A 25,610-nucleotide genomic window follows, 5' to 3' on the forward strand; every position below is an offset into this window, starting at 1 on the left:
AGTAAAAAGAACTGTATGAGAAATCTTTTTTAAACTTTAAAAACTAATACAATAGAATAAAATTTCAATTTTAAACCAATATAAAAATTATATTTGTATATAACAAAGATTAAGAGTCTCAAAGAGCTTCAGAAAGCAACTGTATTTGCAAATAAGTAATAAAGGTCATATGAACTTTGTTCCAAAAAGACCTAGAAAACTCTGCAATCCCTTTAGTTTCAGACTCTGATGGTGGGGAAAAAGCACAACAAAACTATTGGCAAAATGTAAAGAAATCACCACTACCACTGCTTTATTAAGCCATCCATTCATTCAAAAAGCACTGAGTATCTGTTACATGATTTAAATGCCACTGCTATGCTTAAGGATTTCTCAAATTGAGACAGTTGTTTCTGGTGATGTATTTGGCTTGTTCTTAATATCACTGACATTAACCATGCTGTCCTTGTGTTCCTGATGACAGAGAAGGAATAACACTTTAAAATAATAATCATCGAAGAATGATGAGGTCAGTACCAAACAGTGAGAAAACATCAGTCCCAAATGTACACCTACTTTGATGAGCAAGAAGTGGATCCATGATGCTTCCTACTTCCAACTACTTTCATGAGGCATCCTGTATGTCATTCAGTCACTAAGTCGTCTGTCCGATTCTTTGCAACCCCATGAATTGCAGCATGCCAGGCTTCCTTGTCCTCCACTGTCTCCTGGAGTTTGCTCAAACTCATGTTCATTGAATCAATGATGCCATCCAATCATCTCATCCTCTGTGCCCACTTCTCATCCTGCCCTCAATCTTTCCAGCATCAGGGTCTTTTCTAATGAGTCGGCCCTTTGCATCAGGTGGCCAAAGTATAGCAGCTTCAGCATCAGTACAACTACTTTTCTGAGGCATCCTGGTCTGAATTAAAGCTGGGACATGAACCTCCATTGCTCTTTCATTTTCTGATAGGGAAAGAGTAAGATGGAAACCAGAACTGAATCTGGGAAAATCTCCATCCTATTTACCTCCTCTCTCAGAGGCAGGAAGCAGAGCCAACAGGCTTATAGGGAGTTCCCAGGCAGATGAGAGGGGTACTCATTAGAATGCACACTACTTTCAAGGTTAAAGATTAACAAGAGTCTGGAAATACCAGTGGTTCAAGCAAGATGTAGGTTATTAGGAAGACGATTTCATTTTATTTCAGAGTCAAATAGCAAGAGTGAAACAGTTCATTATGATTGGATGAGCTTCTGGAAAATCCAGGCACTATATATACTCCAGTACTCTTGTCTGGAAAATCCCATGGACGGAGGAGCCTGGTAGGCTGCAGTCCATGGGGTCACTAAGAGTCGGACACGACTGAGTGACTTCACTTCCACTTTTCATTTTTATGCATTGGAGAAGGAAATGGCAACCCACTCCAGTGTTCTTGCCTGGAGAATCCCAGGGACGGAGGAGCCTGGTGGGCTGCCGTCTATGGGGTCGCACAGAGTTGAACACGGCTGAAGTGACGCAACAGCAGCAGCATATATACAGTTTATGGACAAATGGGGAACAAATAGCAGATACCTGGGAGCAATGTCTTTACTTTTAGCAGAGAAGTTCAAAGTTGCCATATGTGATTTTATGGAGAAAAGAGTTAATCACATTGTACCAGTCATTAGTTCACGGGCTTTCAGCTCCAAATTCACCCTTCAGTGTTTGCTCTAGAAATAGGCTGGACCTTTGTGCTCTACAGTAAGGACAATGTTAAGTTTGTATCAGTAGAGGGTGCTGGAGGGATAGGGAAAGGAGAGGGAGGCTTTTCTTCTTCCCTTTGTGCAGTGTTTTGTTTTACTTGCTTCTGGTACAAGGTCCATTAGCAGAAGTGTGTGGGGACATCCACGATGCCCAGACTATGTAGTCCCTCAGTGACCTCACAGCCTCAGCGTGGGCTCACTGACCACCATGCAGTAGCCGTCAGCATCACACTCACAGCAGCAGCTTCCCAATCCCTCTGTGAGGACTCTGACCAACATCACTTGCCTGTATCCTGGAAGGCTGTTTCCTGCTTGTCTGGACCAGCTCTGGTTAGGCCACGCAGTGAAGCCGCAATGTGATCATTCTAATGAGCGCTGACCCTCAGCCTGGAGGAACAGTGTCCACCTACAAGCTGGCCTTCCTTGGGTACTCTGTCTTAGTCCTAGGGCATGCTTTAGAGGTTTTCTTCCACCACAGTTTAATAATTATTTAGATTAAACTTCCCTTGTTTAAGCTACTGTGTGATTTCTGTCTCCAGATGGATTCAATTATCTTTTTGAAGAAATCTTTACATTTACAGTGACAATAACTATAGTTCTTTAGTTTTTCTAAAAAAACATAGTGTCTTTGATCACATAAAGAATGGTCTTAGATTAAGACAGTCCTTCAATCATCTCTTTATGTGGCCATACTGTTTTTTACTGAGTTTGTGAGTCACCAAAGAGTTATGGCATTTAGATCTTTGAAATCAAACACACTCCACTACCCCAACTTAATCTGAAAGGCTAATTTAGTTTGTTCATAGCTAGTAAAGTGCCAGAATGGGGTCAGGACATAAAATCTTTTTAACTCTCAAATTGCTGCTCTTTCTACTACATTATTTGGCCTCATTTGACTTAACAACTGAAACAAATACTCTTTGATAAACAGGATTGTACATTCAGAGTCAATCTGAATATGAAAGCATTTTACAATGCATAATGCATTCAGCAAATGTGATGTTAGCAAAAACATCCATAAATATACCAACTTACATACTGTGTATCCAAATCATAAAGACAAACTAAAAAGACACTGAATACAAATCATTTTTTTATGTGTGGTCACATTCCCATTAGTATATACACATTTTTTTTTTGCCCCATAAAAGACTAATAATCTTCTAACTCCATCATAGTCTAACAGATTTCTTCATTCCTACATGGGACATCAGCTGTGGAGAATTTAAGTTTATAGTTAAAATAATTTATAAAGCACCAAAGTGCCAAAAGCTGAAGATAATCTAATACAACACTCAAGAAATCAATGCCTATTTCAGTAATAGAGTTAATGTGCTTTTTTAGGGTGACCACAAAGATAGTGAAGTGGGCCAAAATGGAAGGGTCACATTAACTTTCAAAATAAAGAAGCATCTTAATGCTTTCTATCTACAAAACCAGTATTAGAATTCATGTTTTAATGAGATTGACCATAATTTGTATGTTTAAATGCTCCAGTTACAACCACAATGTCAACCATACAAAAACATTCAGTTTGCAATGGTTCAGGATCACAGATTTAAGAGAAGAGTCTATAATTGGGAAAGCTGCCATTTTATAGCATCAGGGACCCAATATGAAACTATTTTTATAAAATCATTAGACTGTCACTGCTTTGAAGAAATCTCTAAAAATAAAATATTAATATGATGACTTTTATTTTATTATGGAGCATGCTGCTGCACTAGTACTGACATCTGCAAGGTTTGGGGAGATTAGGAGGAAACTATGCTTAGATAAATGACATGATATAGATGGTAGGGCAAAGTCTAAAATGAGCTTTTAATTTTCTCTCCAGGCTCTTCTCTTAACCTAACTGATAGTTCTATTCAGTTTTAGCCATTTCTAGTCTAGATAGCAGAGAAGGGACAGTAATATCACTTCAAATGGAGTTTAGGGGTAAACAATGCATAAATTTAAAGGGAGGAATAAAATATACATGAAATATTTGTGAAATAAAACAAATAGTTAACAGGCCAAAATAAGCCTAATTCATGATCAAACTTAAATAAGAAATGAAAAAAATATATAGTTTGGAGAGCGAAGAGACAGCATTCATAACAATGCCCTGTAAACTGTAAAGTACTATACAATGAAAAGATAGTGTTAACACTAAAATGATAAATAGGCATTTACTTTATTTATTCCTCTCATCTTTATAAAAAAGATGGGTGCAATAAAATGCTAGTACAAAGCAAGTGCGATAGAAGACCACACTGCTGGTTAATGTAAAAGGTGCATTTGAGCTCAGTACAATCTGATTTAAACAATGTGACTTTAACAATCAATGCCTGGACTGGGATTTTCATGAGTTTATCAAAGCTGACAAGTGTTCCCAGCTCACCAAGGAGGGCAGCAGAGCTGTGACAAGCAGAATAAGTCTGCTAAAGCACAAGGTCTGAAATGGCTTCTCAGGAATACTCTCCAGTTTTATAGATTGTAGTGAAAGGTGGGAGTGAGGAGAAAGTAGGGCACAAAACTGAAGAGATTTCCAGACTCCCTGCAACTGATTTACTGTATGAAACAAGGATCTGGGCAAGGGAAAAACAGATGGGCTCCAACATGCCAGGGAATGTGTGCCTAGGGACAAAGCCTCACTGAGAGGGAAAGATCAAATCAAGAGAGGTAAAATAAATTACTCTCTATCATCAGGCGACAATCACTCAGATATATAGTACACCAATACCTGCATTTCCTTTTGTCCTTTATGGTTGCACTCTGCTATCTATATCACTATATTTAATGGCAAAATTCCAAGGAAATCCAAGCTGTCCCATCTCCTTTTATTCAGTCTTACTGAATAAAAGATAGCTCTGTCTACCACTGAAACCAACCAATGCTCTTTTCTACCTAGCTTTTTGGTCTTCAGAGTCTATTACTTTATCATTTTAAATATAAACAGCTCTCTCCAATTTTAAGGATAAAAAGGTGAACAGGACATCTAGGCCAAGGGTTGTCCAAATCACTCTTGACAATCTCACAACACAGAGAATAAAATTATCCATTAAAGGCCATCAGGATTATAAACATAATAAATATTTACTTAATTATAAAAGTAACACTAACTGAAGAAGCTTGGGATGACATTTGAAAGAAAAAACAAACAGAAATCAGCTATTATCTTACCAAATAAATAAGCAAATATTAATAAAGAATATTTTCTATTTCAAATTAATAAAGAATATCTTAATTTCAATTTTCAATGGTGATTTATTCTGTTTATAATGCTTTTAGTCTGGATTTTGGTTAATATTATTTAGAATCTTTCCATGAATATTGTCAAAAGATATTTTTGGTATATTCATAAAATATAAGGAAAATTTATTCACAAATCATATATTCACAAATACAACTTCAAATAGTATGAATAAATATTTCATCCTTTGAATGCACCATAGTGTGCTGAAGCATTAACCTATTATTGCCTATTTTTCATTATTATGTATAATGCTGCTATAAACACTTTCCATAGAAAATGCTACTGTGTTTTAGAATTTATTTTTAGACTAGATTCCATATAGGAATACAGACTCTGGGGCCAGAATGCCTGAGTTAAAATTCTGTCTTAAATCCATTCCAACTATGTCACTTGGAGAAAGTTGTCTAACCTCCTAGTGCTTCAGTTTCCTCAACTATAAAATAGAGATGACACTAATAATAACCACCTCATAAGGTTGCTATGAAGATTAAAGGAGTTAGTTTATACAGAGCATTTAAAATAGTGCCTGAGGCATATTTTAAACACTACATAAATGATAGTATTAATGTTTTTGAGTCTTAAAATTAACTAAAAAAGGTTTTATGAACTTACATGCCTAGCGGCAAGTTATGTCCATTCCCATTACATCAGATTCTAAGTACCATTTGGATATTTTCAGTGTGTTACTGTACAAATTTGTGTGTTCATGTTTATGAATCTACAGATGAAAATTAGTATTTCATTAGTTTTACAGGAAATCCTTGTTTTCTGAGGATAACTGACACTGGAAAGTAATGGTAGTCTTTGTGTGGTTTAATTTCGAAATAACAGAGCTTGTCTCTTTAAAATATAAGTTCAATTATATTTGTATTATTTTTTGATTTATCATTAAAATTTTTCATTTAAAAATAGTAGTTAGAACTCTTATACTTTTTTATTCCTCACCATCTGTTCTAGACTTAAGTATGTATTCCTCCCAAATTCATGTACTGAAACCTAATCCCCAATGTGATGGTATCTGGATGTGGAGGCTTTGAGAGGTAATTAGAGCATTGGTTTCGAGCATTCTTGAATGGGATTAGAGTCCTTACAAAAGAAACTCCAGAAAATTCCCTTGCCTCTACCACTATGTGAGGATCCTCTACGAATCAGGAAACAGACTACCACTAGATACTAAATCTGCTGGTACCCTGATCCTGGATTGCCCAGTCTCCAGAAGAGTGAGGAATGTTTGATGTCCTTCTATATTACAGGAAACCCAGAAAGAGACTTCTCTGAAATTTTAGTTTTAAAGAAAGTATTCCATTGTAAAGTTAGCTTTGTGTCAAAAAAAAAAAAAAAAGATAAAAATAAAGTATTCCAGCATCATATACCAAGTGGTACACTACACATTTTGCTATTTTCTTAAAAAAAATAATTCCTATTGTGAGAAAAGCAATATACAAGTATACAACCTTCTATTGAAGGCTGGACCATTCTTGAATAAAAAGGCCAAGACAGGAAGTAGAATAATAACATGAAAATACAAGTGTTTTCTGAGGTAAATTGATTGGTTAATGACAATCTCTGTCTCAAACATTATCAGCATACATTCTCAGTCACTCAGCTGTGTCCATGGGATTTTCCAGGTAAGAATACTGAAGTGGGTTGCCATTTCCTACTTCAGGAGATCTTCCCGAACCAGGGACTGAACCTGCATCTCTTGTGTCTCCGGCATTGGCAGATGGATTCTTTACCACCGTGCCACCTGGGTTGGATCCCTGGGCGGGCGGGGATTCCCTGGAGGAGGGAATGGACATCCACTCCAGTATTCTTGCCTGGAGAATTCCATGGACAGAAGAGCCTGGCAGGCTACAGTCAATGGGGCTGCAAAGAGTCAGACACGACTGGGCAACTAACACTACTACTACTACCTGGGAAGCCCCAATCATTATCAGACAAAATCTTTAAATTCTCACTAGCTGAAATGGAAAATAATCAAAATAAATATATTACATTCATTTCTAAACTTCTTCAATGTTATTTATGTTGTCACTCATTTCTAATAGAGGTGAAGTTATTAGGGCAGATGAGCATCAACCAAGAAATGGATTTACAAAGAAAAACAGCAAACTTCATTAAGATGCCTTTTTACCAAGTATAATGTACTCATACTCAATATTTTTAGTAATAAGATAAAACACATGCAAAGTCATTAGTTGATTCAATAAATATGGCCAAATTAAAATTTAGAAGGTTAGTGAATACAGAATCAGAGTAAAGGCAGTTTGATCATTTTTATGAAGTATTTCATCCAAATGACAACAGAGGTGGATCATCTCTATTATAAAACCAAATATTTTCCCCTGATCTCCTTTTGTCACAGATTAAGAGTGAAAAATTCTTATTTCAAATTTCCTTTTCTCTAGATTCTTTATTTTAATGGCATTTTAAACTTGCTACATACTATAGTCTTAAAATACTGTATCATATTTTTCTATTAAGTTAAAAAAGAATGATTACAACTAATACAACTTATTATGTTTTGATTCTTTTGTACGTTCCCTATAAAATATACAGGGCTCACTTTTTCACAGGCTGTAGCTTTTTACTTAATAACTAGTTGAGCAAAGGAATACATACTTTGTAATGAAGATGAAAACAAATCCAAGTATACTTACCACATGAAGAATTTTATTCTCTGTTTCATAGACAGTACAATCCTGAAAAAAGAAACACGTACATTAATTTGAAAAAAATTAAATATTCCTTTTAAAATACTTTCTTAGGAACGGTACTACAATTTGAAAAAGTCTTGAAAACTCAAGCAAAAACAGCAGTTAGAATGGGAAAATGCCTGGAATACTGTATACTAAAACATTCATACTGATTTGCTCTGATGGTCAGTTATAGGGATATTTTAATTTTTGTTTAACTGTGTTTTCTAATTTTACTAATTTTAAACACACATAATAAAGGACAATATACATTAAATAGATGTAAAAGCAACTAATGGAAAAATTACTATAATCATTTCCTGTCTAAACTTATACATGTAATAAATGTATTTTGTTGAAATATGTCCAACATTTCAAATACTTATTATATATTGGAACATTAAGAAAAATATTAACATCAATTTCAATAGTCATATAAAGAATCTCAAAAGTACATTATAATATATTAAACATATTTGCATTATGCAATTAAAATTAATGTATGCTACCAATGAATAATAAACTTATAGTTCTAACCTAAATTTGTCTCTGAAATTACAAAAAATTATTTTAAAAAGTTCTCCATTGTCTTTTTATCTGCAATTGCTAGACTTGTTTATAAACAGTAATATAGCAAAGTGATCTTTGCTTAGAAACTCTGTGTTTCTATGGTACAGTTTACTCAAGGAATTTATAAAATGGGCATGATAATAGCAGTAAACCAATAGTGATGTGTGAGAATCAAAGAAGGAAATGAAATAAATGGCTCAGCACTGTCTGACATACAGTAAATGATAAGTATATTTTAACTATGAATTATTATTGCTCTGCATGATTTAAGAATTTTAAACTACTAACTTTAACCCCAAAATATAAAGTTAACTGATTATTATTTGGCTAGATAATTTTGAAAAAATATATACATTCCAAAGTATTGCATATTTCAAGGAATGAGAATCCATTTCACTTTTCCCCCTGAATTTAATTTTGACAAAAAGGAATCTTGTTCAACATAGCTTTTGGTAACACTATTTCACCAGAATACCTTGCCAGAAGAAGCACATATTCTTTGGGGGGCTAATTTTTTTAACATTAAATTTGGTCTAATTCATTTCACAAACTAATAGAAATACTTAGGGACTGGGTCTTTCCATTTGGAAGGGCTCCTGTGCCAAAGGAGAAGTCTGTTACAAACAATCACTTCTATGTCTATATAATCATATAAAGTCAATTCCTTATTAAGTATGAAAGAATTATGTATACAGAGGAGGCAAGGTGTAGATAAAACACTTACATTTGGAAGTGCATGTGTACTTACATCATAATTTGGAAGAGTCCAATTTTACAGAATTAACTTTAAACACAATTATACTGGGAAGAGATAACCTGGGAAAAGCTGGGAAGTTGCCCAGTTTCCCCATGCTGCCTCTACAGCTAGCTTCAGCTGTAATGGATACAAGTTTCATTAACTACCTACCTTCCTAGAATCAAATGATATGGATTAAATGTTCACAATTCAAAAGGATTCTTATCAAGGAAAAAAGTAAATATGACCTAAATGTATATTCTGTTGTGATAGAATAATCACACGGAGAATAACTATTTCAAGGTTCTGTACAATATACTTTATTTGTACACCCCTAGTATGATATAAAAAAAGAATTGTTAAAGAAAATCTTATACTATTTTCAGGCTTGGACAGTATAGTCCATGGGGTTGCAAAGAGTCAGACACGACTAGGCGATTTTCACAATTTCACTTACACTATTTTCAGTAACCACATTGTTGGTAGTAGTGTTAGTTTGTTACTGTTTTATTGAAACTGCTATGTGTGTCTTACAGGATGAAGCAAGTGAACAATTACAAGACAGTAGTCAAGTGGGCCTTAGGAAGCATCGCTACGAACAAAGCTAGTGGAGATGATTGAATTCCAGTTGAGCTATTTCAAATCCTAAAAGATGATGCTGTGAAAGTGCTGCACTAGTATGCCAGCAAATTTAGAAAACTCAGCAGTGGCCACAGGACTGGAAAAGGTCAGTTTTCATTCCAATCCCAAAGAAAGGAAATGCCAAAGAATGTTCAAACTATCACACAATTGCACTCATCTCACACGCTAGTAAAGTAACGCTCCAAATTGGTGAACTGTGAAATTCCAGATATTCAAGCTGGTTTTAGAAAAGGCAGAGGAACCAGAGACCAAACTGCCAACATCCGCTGGATCATTGAAAAAGCAACAGAGTTCCAGAAAAACATCTATTTCTGCTTTATTGACTACGCCAAAGCCTTTGACTGTGTGGATCACAATAAACTGTGGAAAATTCTGAAAGAGATGGGAATACCAGACCACCTGACCTGCCTCTTGAGAAACCTGTATGCAGGTCAGGAAGCAACAGTTAGAACTGGACATGGAACAACAGACTAGTTCCAAATAGGAAAAGGAGTACGTCAAGGCTGTATATTGTCACCCTGCTTATTTAACTTATATGCAGAGTACATCATGAGAAACGTTGGGCTGGAAGAAGCACAAGCTGGAATCAAGATTGCCGGGAGAAATATCAATAATCTCAGATAAGCAGACGACACCACCCTTATGGCAGAAAGTGAAGAAGAACTAAAAAGCCTCTTGATGAAAGTGAAAGAGGAGAGTGAAAAAGTTCAACACGCATAAAACTAAGACCATGGCATCTGGTCCCATCACTTCATCACAAATAGATGGGGAAACAGTGGAAACAGTGTCTGACTTTATTTTTTGGGGCTCCAAAATCACTGCAGATGGTGACTGCAGCCATGAAATTAAAGGACGCTTACTCCTTGGAAGAAAAGCTATGACCAACCTAGACAGCATATTAAAAAGCAGAGACATTACTTGGCCAACAAAGGGCCGTCTAGTCAAGGCTATGGTTTTTCCAGTTGTCATGTACAGATGTCAGAGTTGGACTATAAAGAAAGCTGAGTGCTGAAGAATTGATGCTTATGAACTGTGGTGTTGGAGAAGACTCTTGAGAGTCCCTTGGACTGCAAGGAGATCCAACCAGTCCATCCTAAAGATCAGTCCTGGGAGTTCATTGGAAGGACTGATGTTGAAGCTGAAACGCCAATACTTGAGCCCCCTGATGGGAAGAGCTGACTCATTTGTAAAGACCCTGATGCTGGGAAAGATTGAGGACAGATGGAGAAGGGGATGACAGAGGATGAGATTGTTGGATGGCATCACCGACTCAATGGACATGAGTTTGGGTGGGCTCCAGGAGTTGGTGACAGATGGACAGGGAGGCCTGGCGTGCTGTAGTTCATGGGGTCGCAAAGAGTCAGACACAACTGAGTGACTGAACTGAACTGAACATTTTATCACTCTTGGTGACACTGGTAAGTAATTTTAACATGGGAGAAAGCAGACACATACATAAAAAGACCAGTAAAAACCTTAGAGTCTCTTGATGTATTATGTATGTATATATGTATGTATGTTTCTCTTAGCTCTGTCCACTGAAAAAGCATAGAAACAATGACCAATTTAGTAGTAAATGAACTCTCCACAATTGGTGGTATTCAAATACCATTTCACAGGCTTTCTTGGAAAATGGCTAATACCAAACTGGGATAGGAACTGTACAAGAGGAGCATGAATTATATTGTGACACAAAATAGAAAGAAGCTATTAAAGATTACAAGGATTGTGTCAGTAGGACTCAGAAGTCAATATGAAGAGATTCTCCCTGGGCAGAAATGGAGCAATTTGAGTATCTAAGAGGATAACTATAATGGATAGAAATACTAAATATTAAATATATTAATATGCTTGAAGCTAAAATTTAAATATACTAAATATAGCCAAATATATTTAGTAAGTTTAATAATATTGAATATATTAAACTAATTGGATCATGTATGATAGATGTATACAGCTATTTATCTGTAAAGCTCTTGATTCAGCAAATATTAATCATCTGTTTTAAGGATACAAAGATGAATAAAACATGGCTTAGAGAAGTGCAGTTTAAGAAGATAGGCACTCACCTAAATAAGTTACAATATGTAAAATTCTACAGTCTTCAAGAAGTTTCATAACTTTAGGACTATAAATGCCACAAAATTATACAAATCAACATATAAAAGGTCAATTAATTAAAAATTTAAAATATTAATATATTTCTTAATAAAATTCAACAAAACCAGTGTGTTGTGCTATAAGGCGTCCCAGGTGGTTCTATGGTAAAGAACTGGCCTGCCGATGGAGACGCAAAAGACACGGGATCAAACCCTGGGTCAGGAAGATCCCCTGGAGGAGGAAATGGAAACCCACTCCAGTATTCTTGCCTCAATAATCCCATGGACAGAGAAGCCTAGTGGGCTACAGTCCATGAGGTCACAAAGAGTAGGACATGACTGAGCACACACACACAGCATACATACAGCAGGTACTTCAGGGGGATTCATCTCATCAGTAAGTCATTTTATTTTCATCAAATGTGATTTTTAAAATATTTGCTTCTGAAATGGGAGTTTTATTAACACTCAAGGCCAAATCCTTTCCTGAAAGACCATACCCCAAGTTTTAAAAATAAAATTGCACTGGATATGAAGAAATCTCCATTTTCTGAACTTATACACACTATGGAAAGGTACACCTCTGACGTTCTAGTTATTTTTAGGTTAGGATTAAATTTAGATTTTTAAAATTGGATTTAGAGCTGTGCCACTATACACTCCCAGGAATTCTCTTTAGTAGCTCATGCTATCTTTTACTGTACATGCAAAGTAACACTTGAATTTCTTTATCCTTTTTATGTATAACACTTTTACAAATGATATGATGCGCATTGAAATGCATCAAATTCTTAATAAGACAAATTTATATAATGAGGAGTGTTTCTTCAGTTTTGATCACTTTTTTCCTTAGGAAAGTAAGATCACTCCACAGGATCATAATCAGTTATCCTTTTAGTGAAACCACGATCCAATTGCTACACTGAGCAGAAAACATAAAAAATTTCTTTTCTATATTTTACCATAGATGCTAAATACTTTGTCACCTGGGGATTAGAATGTTCAGCACAAATAATACATCTCATCAACTGTGTATTATAGATAGTCACAAGGACAGTACATAGGTCATTAATTGCTTTGCTTTCAACTAATATTTCAATAATCCAGCCATGCAAACCTTTGATAAGGGTACTTACATACTAAACACCTCACATGTTCTATTATCAAGATACCAAAACTTCCACACCATGTCGCTTCACTGACTAGTTCAGGTAATGAGTTAGTGTTATACTCTTAATCATTCATTCGCTCAAGTCACAATGCTGCTGCTTAGGTGCTAAGTCGTGTCTGACTCTTGCTACTCCAAGGACTGTAGCCCGCCAGGTTCCTCTCTCCATGGGATTTCCCAGGCAAGAATACTGGAGTGGGTTGCCATTTCCTCCTCGAGGGGATCTTCCTGACCCATGCCTCCTGCATTGGCAGGCAGATTCTTTACCACTGAGCCATGAAGGAAGCCCCAAGTCATAATACCATTCACCAGAATTTTATTTTATTTTTTTTGGCATCTTCTAAACAATTCGCTGCAAGGCACTATTAGATGATCAAAGATAAATTAAACTTGATCCTTGGCCGTCATTACTTCATTATTTAGTAAAGAAGTAGGTGAAACTATTCAAATAATAATACAAGGTAAACAAGATAAATGCTAACAGGCGATCCTATAAAAAAGGAGATAAGTTCTGACTTCTTAATTCTGGAATGATCTTCTGAAGGAGATGGTATTTTAGCTGAGCTTAAATAGCTTTTAAGTCTGGAAATTGGGGGTTCAGGGGGAAAGATCATGCCAAATTACATGAACACACTGAACAAAGGCACACAATCAGGATAAGGAAAGCAATCTGGCTAGAGCCTAAGATACATGAGGTGAGTGCAATGAGAAAGAAAGTCTAGAAAATAAAGAGTCATATTGTGGAGAGTTACCAATGATAGGCTGGAGGAATTTTGTTGTTTTAAAGGGAATAAAAGCTTCATTTTTGTAAGCAATCTATTTTGAAGCCCCCTCCTTCCCTGGAACCTCAGGTGGTAAAGAATCAGCCTGCAAGGCAGGAGACCCTGGTTTGATTCCTGGGTCAGGAAGATCTGCTGGAGAAGGGATAGGCTACCCACTCCAGTATTCTTGGGCTTCCCTGGTGGCTCAGCTGGTTAAAAACTGCCTGCAATGTGGGAAACCTGGGTTCGATCCCTGGGCTGGGAAGATCTGCTAGTGAAGGGAAAGGCTACCCACACCAGTATACTGGCCTGGAGAATTTCATGGACTGTATAGTCCATGGGGTCACAAAGAGTCAGACACACTGAGTGACTTTCACTTTCACTTTCCACTGGGGTAGCAAATACTTAACTCAGTCACTTGACAATTTCTTGTGACTTTCATTTGGAAGAGGCTGAAGTCAGGATAGCTTACATTTAGTGCCATGGTTGGTATTAAACAGCAATGTGAATGGTAAGCATGAGTGTGTGTGTGTTTTAACAAAATATGGGCGTGGTGGGATGAGACTATAGTTCAAATTCTCTGGTCTAGCTTAACAACTCAACCAGACATCTCTTTCTTTTCTTATAGTTCTTTTTCTCTTGCTCCTTTCCTTTAGTTACAAGAATAACTTTGGTGCCATGTCTCAGAGAGAAGAATCTCTTCAAAGTTGTGTTATCTTCCAAAATATACCAAGTAGACATTTCAACTCTGGGGAAGATGAAATATGCAATTTACTCTGCTAAAGGAAGTGTTCACAAATGTTTGAGTATGGGAAGACTGTGATCAAATATATGTTTCATGAAAACGATGAAGAAGTACTCATGGATTTGGAAGAGAGCAAAACTGGAGGCAGGGAGGTCAGTCGGAATACTTATTCAATAGAAAATATGATATGTAATCAGGGCTTGAACTGAGATGATGATGGCGGAAGGGGAGATGAGAAAAGGTAGATGAGATACACGTAGCCAGCAATGAGCTAACTCGGTAACTAATTCATAGATAGGTACAGAGAATAATAGGGAGGGGAAAGTTAAACATTACCCTGGGGTTCAAGTCTGAGCAAGTGGATGAATAACACTGTAGAGATGATAGGAGGAGTGAATTTAGAGAAAATAAAATAATTCTATTTGGAGCATGTAAAATTAGAAGTGGCTGAGAGGCCATATATTGGGTTGGCCAAAAGTTCATTCGGGTTTTTCCGTAAGATGTTATGTAACATCTTACAGAAAACCAACTTATGGAAACCCAAACAAACTTTTTGGCTAGTCCTATACAAAGCTGCTCAGCAAGTAGCTAAAAAAAAAAAAAAAAAAAGCTGAATTGGATCTAGAATAGAATTCAAGCTGGGAAATATTTACATTAAAGAGAGAGTTAAAGGTACAAGAAAAATGAAACAACGATGAATTCATCAACAAAGAATATGTGTAGTGAGAAGACAGCTATGGACAAGATCAGATAATGGTTAGGAGTCAGATGGTGCTTGCTTCGGCAGTACATATACTAAAATTGGAACAATATGCAGAAGATTAGCATGGCCCCTGCACAAAGATGATATGCAAATTTGTGAAGCATTCCATATTTTTTGGCTAATTCATGTTGAGTTTTGACAGAAAACAACAAAATTGTGTAAAGCAATTATCCTTTAATAAAAAAAATTAATTAAAAAAAAAGAGAGATGGAGGAAGTTAGTTATGTGGTCAGGAGTAACTGGAGAAAGTGTTACAGAGATATCTAATAAAAGTTATAGTGATAACAGAGTTACAGCAAAATAGTCTGTGTCTGTGCTGTCTAATTCAATAGTCATTAGACATGTGTGGCTATTAAGCACTTTAAATGCCTTAAGTGCAAATGAAGAACTGAATTTGTAATTTTCTTTAATTTTAATTAATTTACATTTCAATTGCCACATTCAGGGAATATCCAGGTTGTCCAGTGGTTAGGTTTCCATGCTTTCATTGTTTTGGCCTGGGTTCAATCCCTGGTAGTGGAACTAAGATCTTGTAAGCCACACAATGTGGCCAAAAAAACACCTGCCACATGCAGCTAGTGGTTACCATATTAGACAGCAGCACAAGTCTAAGAAATATACTTAGTCCATCCAACAGCTGGAAAAGCCATTTATTGTTTAGTTGCTAAGACGTGCCTGGCTCTTTGCGATCCCATGAACTGTGGCCCGTCAGGCTCCTCTGTCCACAGGATTTCCCAGACAAGAATACTGGAGTGGGTTGTCATTTCCTTCTAAAGGGGATCTTTCTGATCCAGGGATCAAACCTGCATCTCCTGCATTGGCAGGTGAACTGTTTACCACTGAGCCACCAGGGAAGCCTGGAAAAGCCATTTACCAAGAAACAAAAAACGCAGTATCTGGGAAGAAACCACGAAGGGATTTAATTCCCAGTCATTAACCAGATCCTTCAGTTTTCTTCCCCTTCAGCAAAGGGCAGAGTCCAGTATACTATGACATCTACAGTAGCCATACGGTACAATAACACCAATTCTCTCTGTAAGATAGAATACACAAGAGCATGAAAAATGAATTCCGAGTACCCGTCACATAGCTTTGTGGGCACAGAGAAAGCAGTGCCAATGAGAAATGATTTGCAATGGATGAAAGATAAAAGTTCAAACTAAATTAAGGTTCATCAGAGACTGAAAGCTGACTGAGTACTTCAAGAGTAAAGAATGTCCATGGTGAATGGACAGGCATTAACATCCTTCCTGAATATGTTATCAAAATGTCATAGTTTAATTCTCATTTCAGATAAATGTCCTTGGCAAACAAGGCAGAAGCATAAGAACCCAACAATTACTTCCTTGGCAGTCCCTTCACCATTGTGACTGACTCAATGATCACAAACTTGTTAGTCTTCTTGATGTTACTTCAGAAATGAGAAGAATGTTCATGAAGGATGGGATCTATTGAAATTTTAAAATGACCCATTTTAAAAATTGGCTAAGGTTTTCATTAGGTTAAATACAGCTATCAATTGTAACATAAAAAATGCAATAAACCAAGAATAGGAGGAGAATGTGGGTAGGCATGACCTTAGAGACCATTTTAGACTTTCTGTTGGTGAACATAATTATATTCTTCTGCATCTTGGATCATATTCCTCTCCAAAGTTCTGTTCCAGTTCTCCCACGGGAGTTCATCTAAAATGAAACCCCACTTGACTCTAATCACTCAACTTTTACTTGACAATGAAAGACTAATGTTCCAACAATTGGGTGAATGTGGAAACTAATTTTTTAGCATATACAAACTTGGAGGTACAAGCAGAAGTGAGTTTTTTTCAGCATCTAAGTAGCTCTCCAACAAATCCAAAAACCACTGAGGCAAATTCAACAAATCCAAAATGGTCTTGAATGGTCAATCAGATAACTCTAGCTGTATGCATTTTATGTTTCTATCAGTGATCTAATTGTTGGTCTTTCCCATTAGATGGTCAATATTTTCAAAAAAGGAACCCTATATTCAACTGCACTCTCTCTTTAATATCTCCAGGGGCTCTGTATATGCTATAAATGTGAATTCATCAGTTATGATTATTTTATTCCATTGAGTCTCTATTTTCATATTCCATAGTAAATATTTAACATTGGTTTTATAGGTTAGGTATAAAAACGAAACTTTAAAGCCATATGTTAAAACTAACTGCTAAACAAACTAGCACTGTATACTTAGTTTCTTCACGTTTTTTCACACTTCTGTTTTGTACAAAAAGACTGAGTTTCACAGTTTTAAAATCATTTTAAACATGAATTTAGTATTAGACTTCAATTTGCATGATCTCAGCAGATATTTTCAACAAAAATAATTGGGGTTTTCTCAGCACAAAGATTAGCATTATGTAAAAGATATCAAGAATTTTATATTTATTCAATGAAGCTAAAATTTCTTTGTAATAATAAGTCTCTCTAGCTTCCACATGTTCAAGTTACTTACTATAATGACCATCTAATATATCACAAGGGCTTCGTGGTAGCTCGGCTGGTAAAGAAACTGCCTGTAGCACAGGAGACCCTGGTTCGATTCCTGGGTAGGGAAGATCTGCTGCAGAAGGGATAAGCTACCCACTCCAGTCTTCCTGGGCTTCCCTGGAGGCTCAGACGGTAAAGAATCTGCCCACAATGGGCAAGACCTGGGTTCAATCTCTGGGTTGGGAAAACCCCCTGGAGGAGGGCATGGTAACCCACTCTTGCATTCTTGCCTGGAGAATGGAAAGAAAATCTATAGCATCTAAAATTGGGAGAGAATTTTTCCCTTGTGACAAACTCAACTGAAGAGTTCAAGCAAAGATTAATACCACATCCCATTGGAAATAAAGATATCATTTAAACATTAATTCTTTAATTCAAGACCATACATTTGACTGCCAGAAAATAAATGGAAATTATAATATATGTGAACAAATTCCAAGTATTAGTTTAAAAAATTCCTTAAGCTCATGCATCTTTGCCCTGTTTATCTGCTTAGATTGCACTTTCATAGACAAATGGAACCGTTTCTTTTAGTAACTATGTCCAACATTTGAAAAAGTGACATCTACCCGAGCATTCAATAAATATTTTTAGATCAATGATGATGATATTTAAATCATAACAAATACTAAATTGTCCAAGTAATAATACTAGTTTATACCTAGGTTGAACGTTGTACACCCTCAAAATAGATATTACATGGAATCAGTATCCATTTGGTGTTTCCTAGTCATAACACTGAGAGATTATCAGGCAGAATTTTATGCTTTGAAAAATTTCAAGAAGTCTCCCCCTCTCACCAAAGTCTCCTGTTCCCACCAAACCTACCACCCTATATTCCTGTAGACTCTACTTCAAATACCAAGAAACACACACATACATACAAACACAGCATTGAGGGAAAAGAAGAAATTCTTCAAGTTCAACCTTTACCAAGCTGTTTTCTTGATATTCAAAATCTTAGCACCTAGTTTTATTGCCTCTTTCCTTATATTCAAATAAACATTGTTGTCCTTAAAATTCTAGTAAACGCTATATTGAAATTGTTTATAGGTTCAATATTGTAGCAGATTTGTATTATGATTTCTAAATATATACTTTCTTTTCTTAAGGGAAAAGTAAATTTCCTGGAGCCACCAATGTTGGCCATGGACCTATGATTTACTTTGTTCAACAAAATGTGAGTTGAAGTGCTATGTCTTATTTCCATGCAGAAACTTTAAGTACCAGTTCATAGTTCACCAGGCTCTCTTTTCCCTCTGCAAGCAGTATTCAAGAAGAGGCTAGTGTGAACTGTGAAATGAAGAGGATGTGGAGAAGAGCTAAAGCAACCCAGGATGGCATGGAACATGAGCACTGACATGAGCATTATCAAAAGCCACTAACATTTTCAGGTTGTTACCACAGCATAATCAACTTTATCTTGACTGATAAAATCCTCCATCAAATAAAAAGGGGAAAAACAGAACACTCACTCAAATGAAGACCTAACCAGCAGAGTTTAATGCAATAACTATTTCATCAGTTTTATAGGTTATACTTCATTTCAGGAAATGTGAGGTGTTATGTCACTCCTCACAGAATGTAATTCACAATTAACCTCAGATTATGTTCTACTACCTTCATGCAAATCTAGACTTTTCCCATCTTGTACTTTAGAGAATTTTTACCTCATTTTTTTACAGTTTGATTTATGCTCACTTGTCCTAATTACTTAATTCTGACCAGTTCTTCAACCTGCCCCTGTTGATTACAATTTCAATCCATTATTTTACTTGTGTTAAGGTCTAATTTCTTATGAATTACCTATCTAACGTTGGTGATTATTCTGACCCAAGCCAAGAGGCCAGGGTTATTAAAAACTACATCAGCAGTTGGGCAAAATATCTCAGAAAACTAGTGCCTTTAACTAGCAGCTCTACATTTTCTTTGATTTCTTGCTTTCATCTAAGATAGGTATGAAATCTATGTCACAGATTTTGTGTAATGATTCAACTATATAATCCAAATAAGGCATAATATGGTTTATAAAAGTGCTAAAATATTATTATTCCTTCTTGTTTTAGTAAGTATAGTTTCTGCCTCTGTCTGTTGATGCCACATTAGTTTCTAGCATGGGTTCTCCCGCTATTATGGATGCACAAGGACCATTTTTGTTAATAACATATATATTTGATGTTTCGAAGAACAAGTCTAATCCTTTTGGAAATGCATTTATGACCCAAATAGACTATGAACTGATAGCAACAGTTGTATATTCAAAACTTCAGCCTGTTTTATAGAAGTGTGGGCTCTAGGCTGATATCACCTATAATAGTTGGGCCTCCTGATCCATCATTCTCAACCACTCATACCGTAGTGAAGTCCAAGAAATCTGCATTTTAACAAGCTTCCCTGGGTGAATCATAGTCCTTGGACCAACCATTGGGAAGCACTGTTCTTGATCACATACATTTTCTTCCTACCTCACGTTTATCTCATTAAAGCAGTGTGACTACATCACAGTGGTTATCAACTTTGGCTCTATGTTAGAATCAACTGAGGCATCACTTTAAAAAAACTGATTACAACCCTACCAAGAGAGTCTAATTTAATAGGTCTTGGATGGGACCCAGATGTCTGTGTTTTTAAATAAAAAGCTCTTTACTCCATTCCAAGGTGAAGCCAAACTTGGGAAACAATGAGCAGGAGGTATTACAAACCATGTCAAAGCAGCTAGATCTAAGTCCTGGTCATGTCACTGACTGACTGGGTCACTGTCCCTCCCTCAAATTCTATTTATCCATTTACAAAATTGAGATAGTGACATTTAGTCTACCTATTTCACCTGATTTGATTATTGTGAGGGATAAAGCTGATAAGTTCTAAAAGCATTTTGCCAACCTCAAAACAGAAATAATACCATTGCCTGCCTATTATAATTTATACAACCCTTTTTTCTTGCTAATAATTTTTAAATGTCATAAGGTATAAGATTTATCCAGATGACATGGCTTGAGGGAGGGTTATAAAGGTGAACCAATTTTAAAAAGCAGGTAGGGAGACAGGACAGGAGAGCATTTATGCAGATAGTTTAAATGGGAAGAACCAGGAAGCCTAGTGAGATATTTAGTTGGGTATGGAGGGCTGTGGAAAATGGTGAAACATTAAAAGGGAAATTAATAGTTATGGTATTAGTAACTGCTGCATGGTGCTAGGGTAGACATTTCAAAAGGATTTAAAAACTTTGCAGATAGTGCTTAAATAAGAGCAAGATACACAACAAAATATTTACAGAATCAGAACCAATAATTTACCTAACCAAACCTTTTGATTTTTCCCTTTAGGTACTTTGATAACTACTGCTATGACAGGGCGTAGTCCAATAATATCACATTCTATATTCTTTTATGGTTCAGGTTTTCAAATTTGCTATCAGATCAAAAAATGGAATTTTTAAGCTATAAAAGCATCTCAATGATACTCGGAAATGTATACATGGATTTATTTGGGGAGGGTGGGAAGCAGAATGGGCAGTAGTAACAGGAACTTTTTTCAGCTCCCAAACCAGCCTTCCCCTCCAAGTTTCTGATTCCTCTCCACTATAATTCTTAATTTACCAGCTTATTACCAGTTTCACAAGGAGACAAGTGCCATTAACACTGTCCCCCTCCTGCCCCCACCCAACTCATCTCCCTGGAGTTACAAGCATTAAAAGGAGAAGAAATAGAAGAAGCAGCCTTAAACTATTCTTTAACTTCATTTTAATTGGATAATTGCTTTACAATGTTATGTCGGTTTCTGCCATACAATGATGTGAATCAGCCATAAGCGTACATATGCAAACCTCCCTAAGCCAGCCATAAGCATACCTCCCTCTTAAACCTTCCTCCCACCCCTACTCCCATCCCACCCCTGTAGGTTGTCAAAGAACACCAGTTAAGCTCCCTGTGTTATATAGCAACTTCCCACTAGCTATATATTTTACACATGGTAATGTATATGTTTCAATGCTACTTTCTCAATTCGTCCCACCCTCTCCTTCCCCCATTGTGTCCACAAGCCTGTTCTCTATGTCTGCATCTCTATTCCTGCCCTATAAATAGGTTCATCAGTACCTTTTCTCTAGATTTCACATACATGCATTAATGCACTTTATTTGCTTTTCTCTTTCTGACTTACTTCACTCCATATAACAGGCTCTAGGTTCATGCACCTCACTACAACTGACTCAAATCCGTTCCTTTATATGGCTGAGTAATATTCCAGTATATATATTTGTCAGTGGACATCTAGGTTGCTTCCATGTCCTGGCCATTGTAAATAGTGCTGCTATGAACACTGGGGTACATGTATCTTTTTGAATTATGGTTTTCTCACAGTATATGCCCAGTGGTAGGACTGTGAGGTCATATGGTAGTTTTATTCCTAGATTTTTAAGTAATCTTCATACTGTTCACCACAGTCAGTCTTAAAATATTAAGGACTATATCTCTAATAATCATGATATACCTGGATTTTATCAACTTTAAAAAAAGAAACCAGTATTTTGTTTAGTTCTCTCTCAGGTTTTCATCAGCCTCAGAACTAGTTACAGTGATTACATTTAAAATCCTCTAACCCCTTTTTAGGTGAAATTTTAAAGAGAAAATGAGTCCTTTCATTTTTTCAACATTTATTTGCCTGGCACTAGAGACACTCAGGTGCAAAAAGCAGAGCAGTTGCCTTTACCAAGTCTCCTACAGCAAATCTTTTCTTAAATGGATTAGTATTACATTTGGCTTGATTCTTTAAAAAGAATCACCACAGTAAATTACAAATGGGAGCACATCAGGGATTCTCTTCTGAAAACCTGACCATCTAAAAGGGTTAAGAATCGTGTAATCCATCTATTTCCTTATATATAATAGAGCAATAATGCTAAATGTTCTATCTTCTTAGGGTCTTTGGGAGAATATTTTAAAAGCCTCTTGAAAGGTGAACTGTATAATAAGACAGTATGACAAAATGTAGTAATTCAGAAAATAGGAAGGCAATGAAAGTATATTACATAAATAAGCAATAAAACTTTGAGAAAAGGATGTGGTACATTTCTAAAGATGAGCATGTGTATACTGTATAATCCAGCAATTACCCTCCTACATACATAGTCCAAATATTCATGGTCAGGAGAATGAATAAACACTGAAGTATATACATATAATTAAGTATTATATGTATTGAAAGTGAATGAACTACAGTGGCTAAACAAAACATGAGTTAGTTCACTATACACTATCAAATAAGAAAGCAATATGCAAAGTGATACTATTTGTACAAAGCGTAAAGTCAAGCTTAACTAAATGAAATGTTTAGAAAATGTACGAAATTACTTTACAGAAAAAAACATGAAATAATAAACACCCTTAGAAGAGGCAGGGTAATGAGAAGAAAGAGCACAATTATAACTAAGACAATATTGGTAATGTTCTAGCTAGTAAATGGCCAATTTAAGAGTATTTGATTTATTTTTATGCCTCACAACATATATATGACATGAATTCATTTGTGTATATATGTATATATACATAACATACATTTTAAAATATAATAGTGAGAAAACAGATGTCTGAAAAATAGCATCCTGTCATTTATTACCTAAAAGAATTTGATTAGTATACTAATGGCACCACACATCCAGTTCTTCTGTTATTATTAATGATGATACTATTGAATATCTACATCTTTAAAAGCATCTTGGTAAGATGCTCAGATAATATGCAACACAGTCTAGGTTTGTAAAAGAACAAACCTATAAAAATAACCTATTTCATTTTATATGTTTTAAAGTTTTTTTCACAAAAAAAGTGTCAGAAAGCTGGAAGAATAATAAATTATTATGTCTAATATTCTAAATAGTGCTTTCCTAAAGTCTTATTAGTATGTAATAATTTCATCACTTATTTACTTTTCGTTCTGAGCCTTCAGAAATTTAGCAGCTATCAATAATCACTTTTTTTTAAACATCAAGAATGAGGATTTCTTTTTTTCTCTGTGTATTTATATCTATTCTGATTACAATGCTATATTCCAGGCCTTAAAGGGATACAGGTACATACACACAACATAATCTCAGCTTTTCAAATTCTATAAATTTTTGGTCTCATATTTGTCTTCAGAAAAAACATTCCTCAAGCTATCTGGGTACTATGCTTAATAGTTGTATATATACTATCTGATTCATTACATACTAGGATCATAAAGAAAAGTTTAAAAAGATAATGGTTTTGCTTCTCATCGTCAGCTAAAACAACTGAAGAAAACTTAAAGGAGTATTGAACTAAAACATACTGCTTAAATATAAAATAAAAAAAGAATCATCTTTCATATTGCCTTCAACAGGTATGCTAAGTAATGCAATTCATATTGTTTAAAAATTACATGTAAAGTTTGTCCTGGTTTTTGGTCTGAAATGTCCCAGTTTCAAATCCCAAGAGCCCAAGTCCATTTTTAAGGTCACCTACAATGTCTGTTTCAGGAAGGCTTAAACACTAACCCTGAGAATACAGCAAAAATAATATTGAAAGCCATGTTTGAGATGAATGATAGACTATCTTGGCTGAGCTTTCATATGGTTTAATACTTACTACATGAACCATAAAATATGTAGCCTGCCTAGCCCATATACATGTATCTCACTACTACTTGAATCTTAATATCCCTTTTAGAACACAAACTCTGTATAACTTACTATTATACACTAGCCTTTTACCTTTACTTGTTTTGAATTTTCCATTTTCAACTCAAGGTTACTCAAATATATGGACAGGGGTGACAAATTCACAATCAAAATTAATTTCTATATTCCAGTTGAACATGGACATTTCAAAATATCATTCAGAATATGAAGCATAGTTATCAATCACCTTAAATTCTAAAAAAACATCTGAAATTAAACCAAAATCCTTTTTTAAAAAAAATCACTCATTTTAGAACCAGGTCTTTCTTCATTGCCACTCAGTACCAAAAGTAAGCAGAGAAACACTCCTTTAAATTTTGTGTGAAACAACAAACTGACTTGAGGGTTTCCAAAGATCTTTTGCTATACAAGATAACTAAAATTGCCGTTTATTAAGCTCCCAGTAAAACGTCAGATCATGAACTAGATCAATTTCCAATATTCACAGAAATTCACCTTAATAATCCAACAAAGTGACCCACTTTATAGATGAAGACAAAATTATGATATGAAGTAATTTGCTAAAGTTCATACTGTTTGTAAAAAGCAGAGCCATGATGAATTCATATCTACTTTATGTCAAAGCCCACTATACTATTTTGCCATAAAATAAAAGAGTAAATAATATAAAAGGTCAACTAGGAAGGTAAAGGAGGTAATACTCATATGGATAAAATATAATGACATTGAATAGGATAGCTATTTTTGTCAATAAACTTACAGGCTAAATTTTTTTTTGTATAAGTCCTTAATAAAACATTAAAAATCACTTCTAAGGCTATTTTTACAAAATTCTATAATCTTTTAAGTCTTTTTTAGTATTTATAAATACATGCCCTAACAATTTAAACCATAAATACCAATTCAATTAAGTCCTTAAAAAGCTCTTATTTTCTCCTGGGAATTTACTTAGAGTAAATAACAACTGGATTAAGATAAAACAGGCTAGATTAAATTCAAGCAGGCATTCTTTTCAGAAAGTTATATACTCAATATGTATTTTTATTTAAAAATGTATACTTAAGAATAACTCACAAATAGTTTACTTTGACTGATTTTTATTTAAAACAATGTAAAGGTAACAAAATTGATTAGAGAGTACACACACATAATTTAGAGGAAGATGTCCATCAAAAAAAAATATTAACGTTGACCTCTGAAGATGACTTTTCCATTTTTTTGAATGAAGATTTGAAAAAAAAAGAAAATACATTAGACAGTAAATATGGGGGAAAATATCAAACAAACTGGCAGAAAGTC

General features: G+C 35.3%; 1 protein-coding gene and 1 non-coding gene across 10 annotated transcripts in view; one reads left to right on the forward strand and one right to left on the reverse strand.

The window, feature by feature from the left end:
- CNKSR2 (connector enhancer of kinase suppressor of Ras 2) overlaps window positions 1-25,610 on the reverse strand; it is a 271,251-nt gene that overhangs the window by 160,020 nt on the left and 85,621 nt on the right. For all 9 annotated transcript variants that reach the window (XM_043895762.1, XM_043895760.1, XM_043895759.1 and 6 more), the window contains exon 5: window positions 7,621-7,662. In XM_043895762.1, the coding sequence (XP_043751697.1) occupies window positions 7,621-7,662 (42 nt within the window). The remainder of the gene's footprint in view (window positions 1-7,620; window positions 7,663-25,610) is intronic.
- Window positions 15,149-15,255, forward strand: LOC122691018. Its single transcript, XR_006340268.1, has one exon. It is a non-coding gene; the product is annotated as a U6 spliceosomal RNA (small nuclear RNA).

This window comes from Cervus elaphus, chromosome X (assembly GCF_910594005.1).
Source record: "Cervus elaphus chromosome X, mCerEla1.1, whole genome shotgun sequence".
Lineage (NCBI taxonomy): Eukaryota > Metazoa > Chordata > Mammalia > Artiodactyla > Cervidae > Cervus > Cervus elaphus.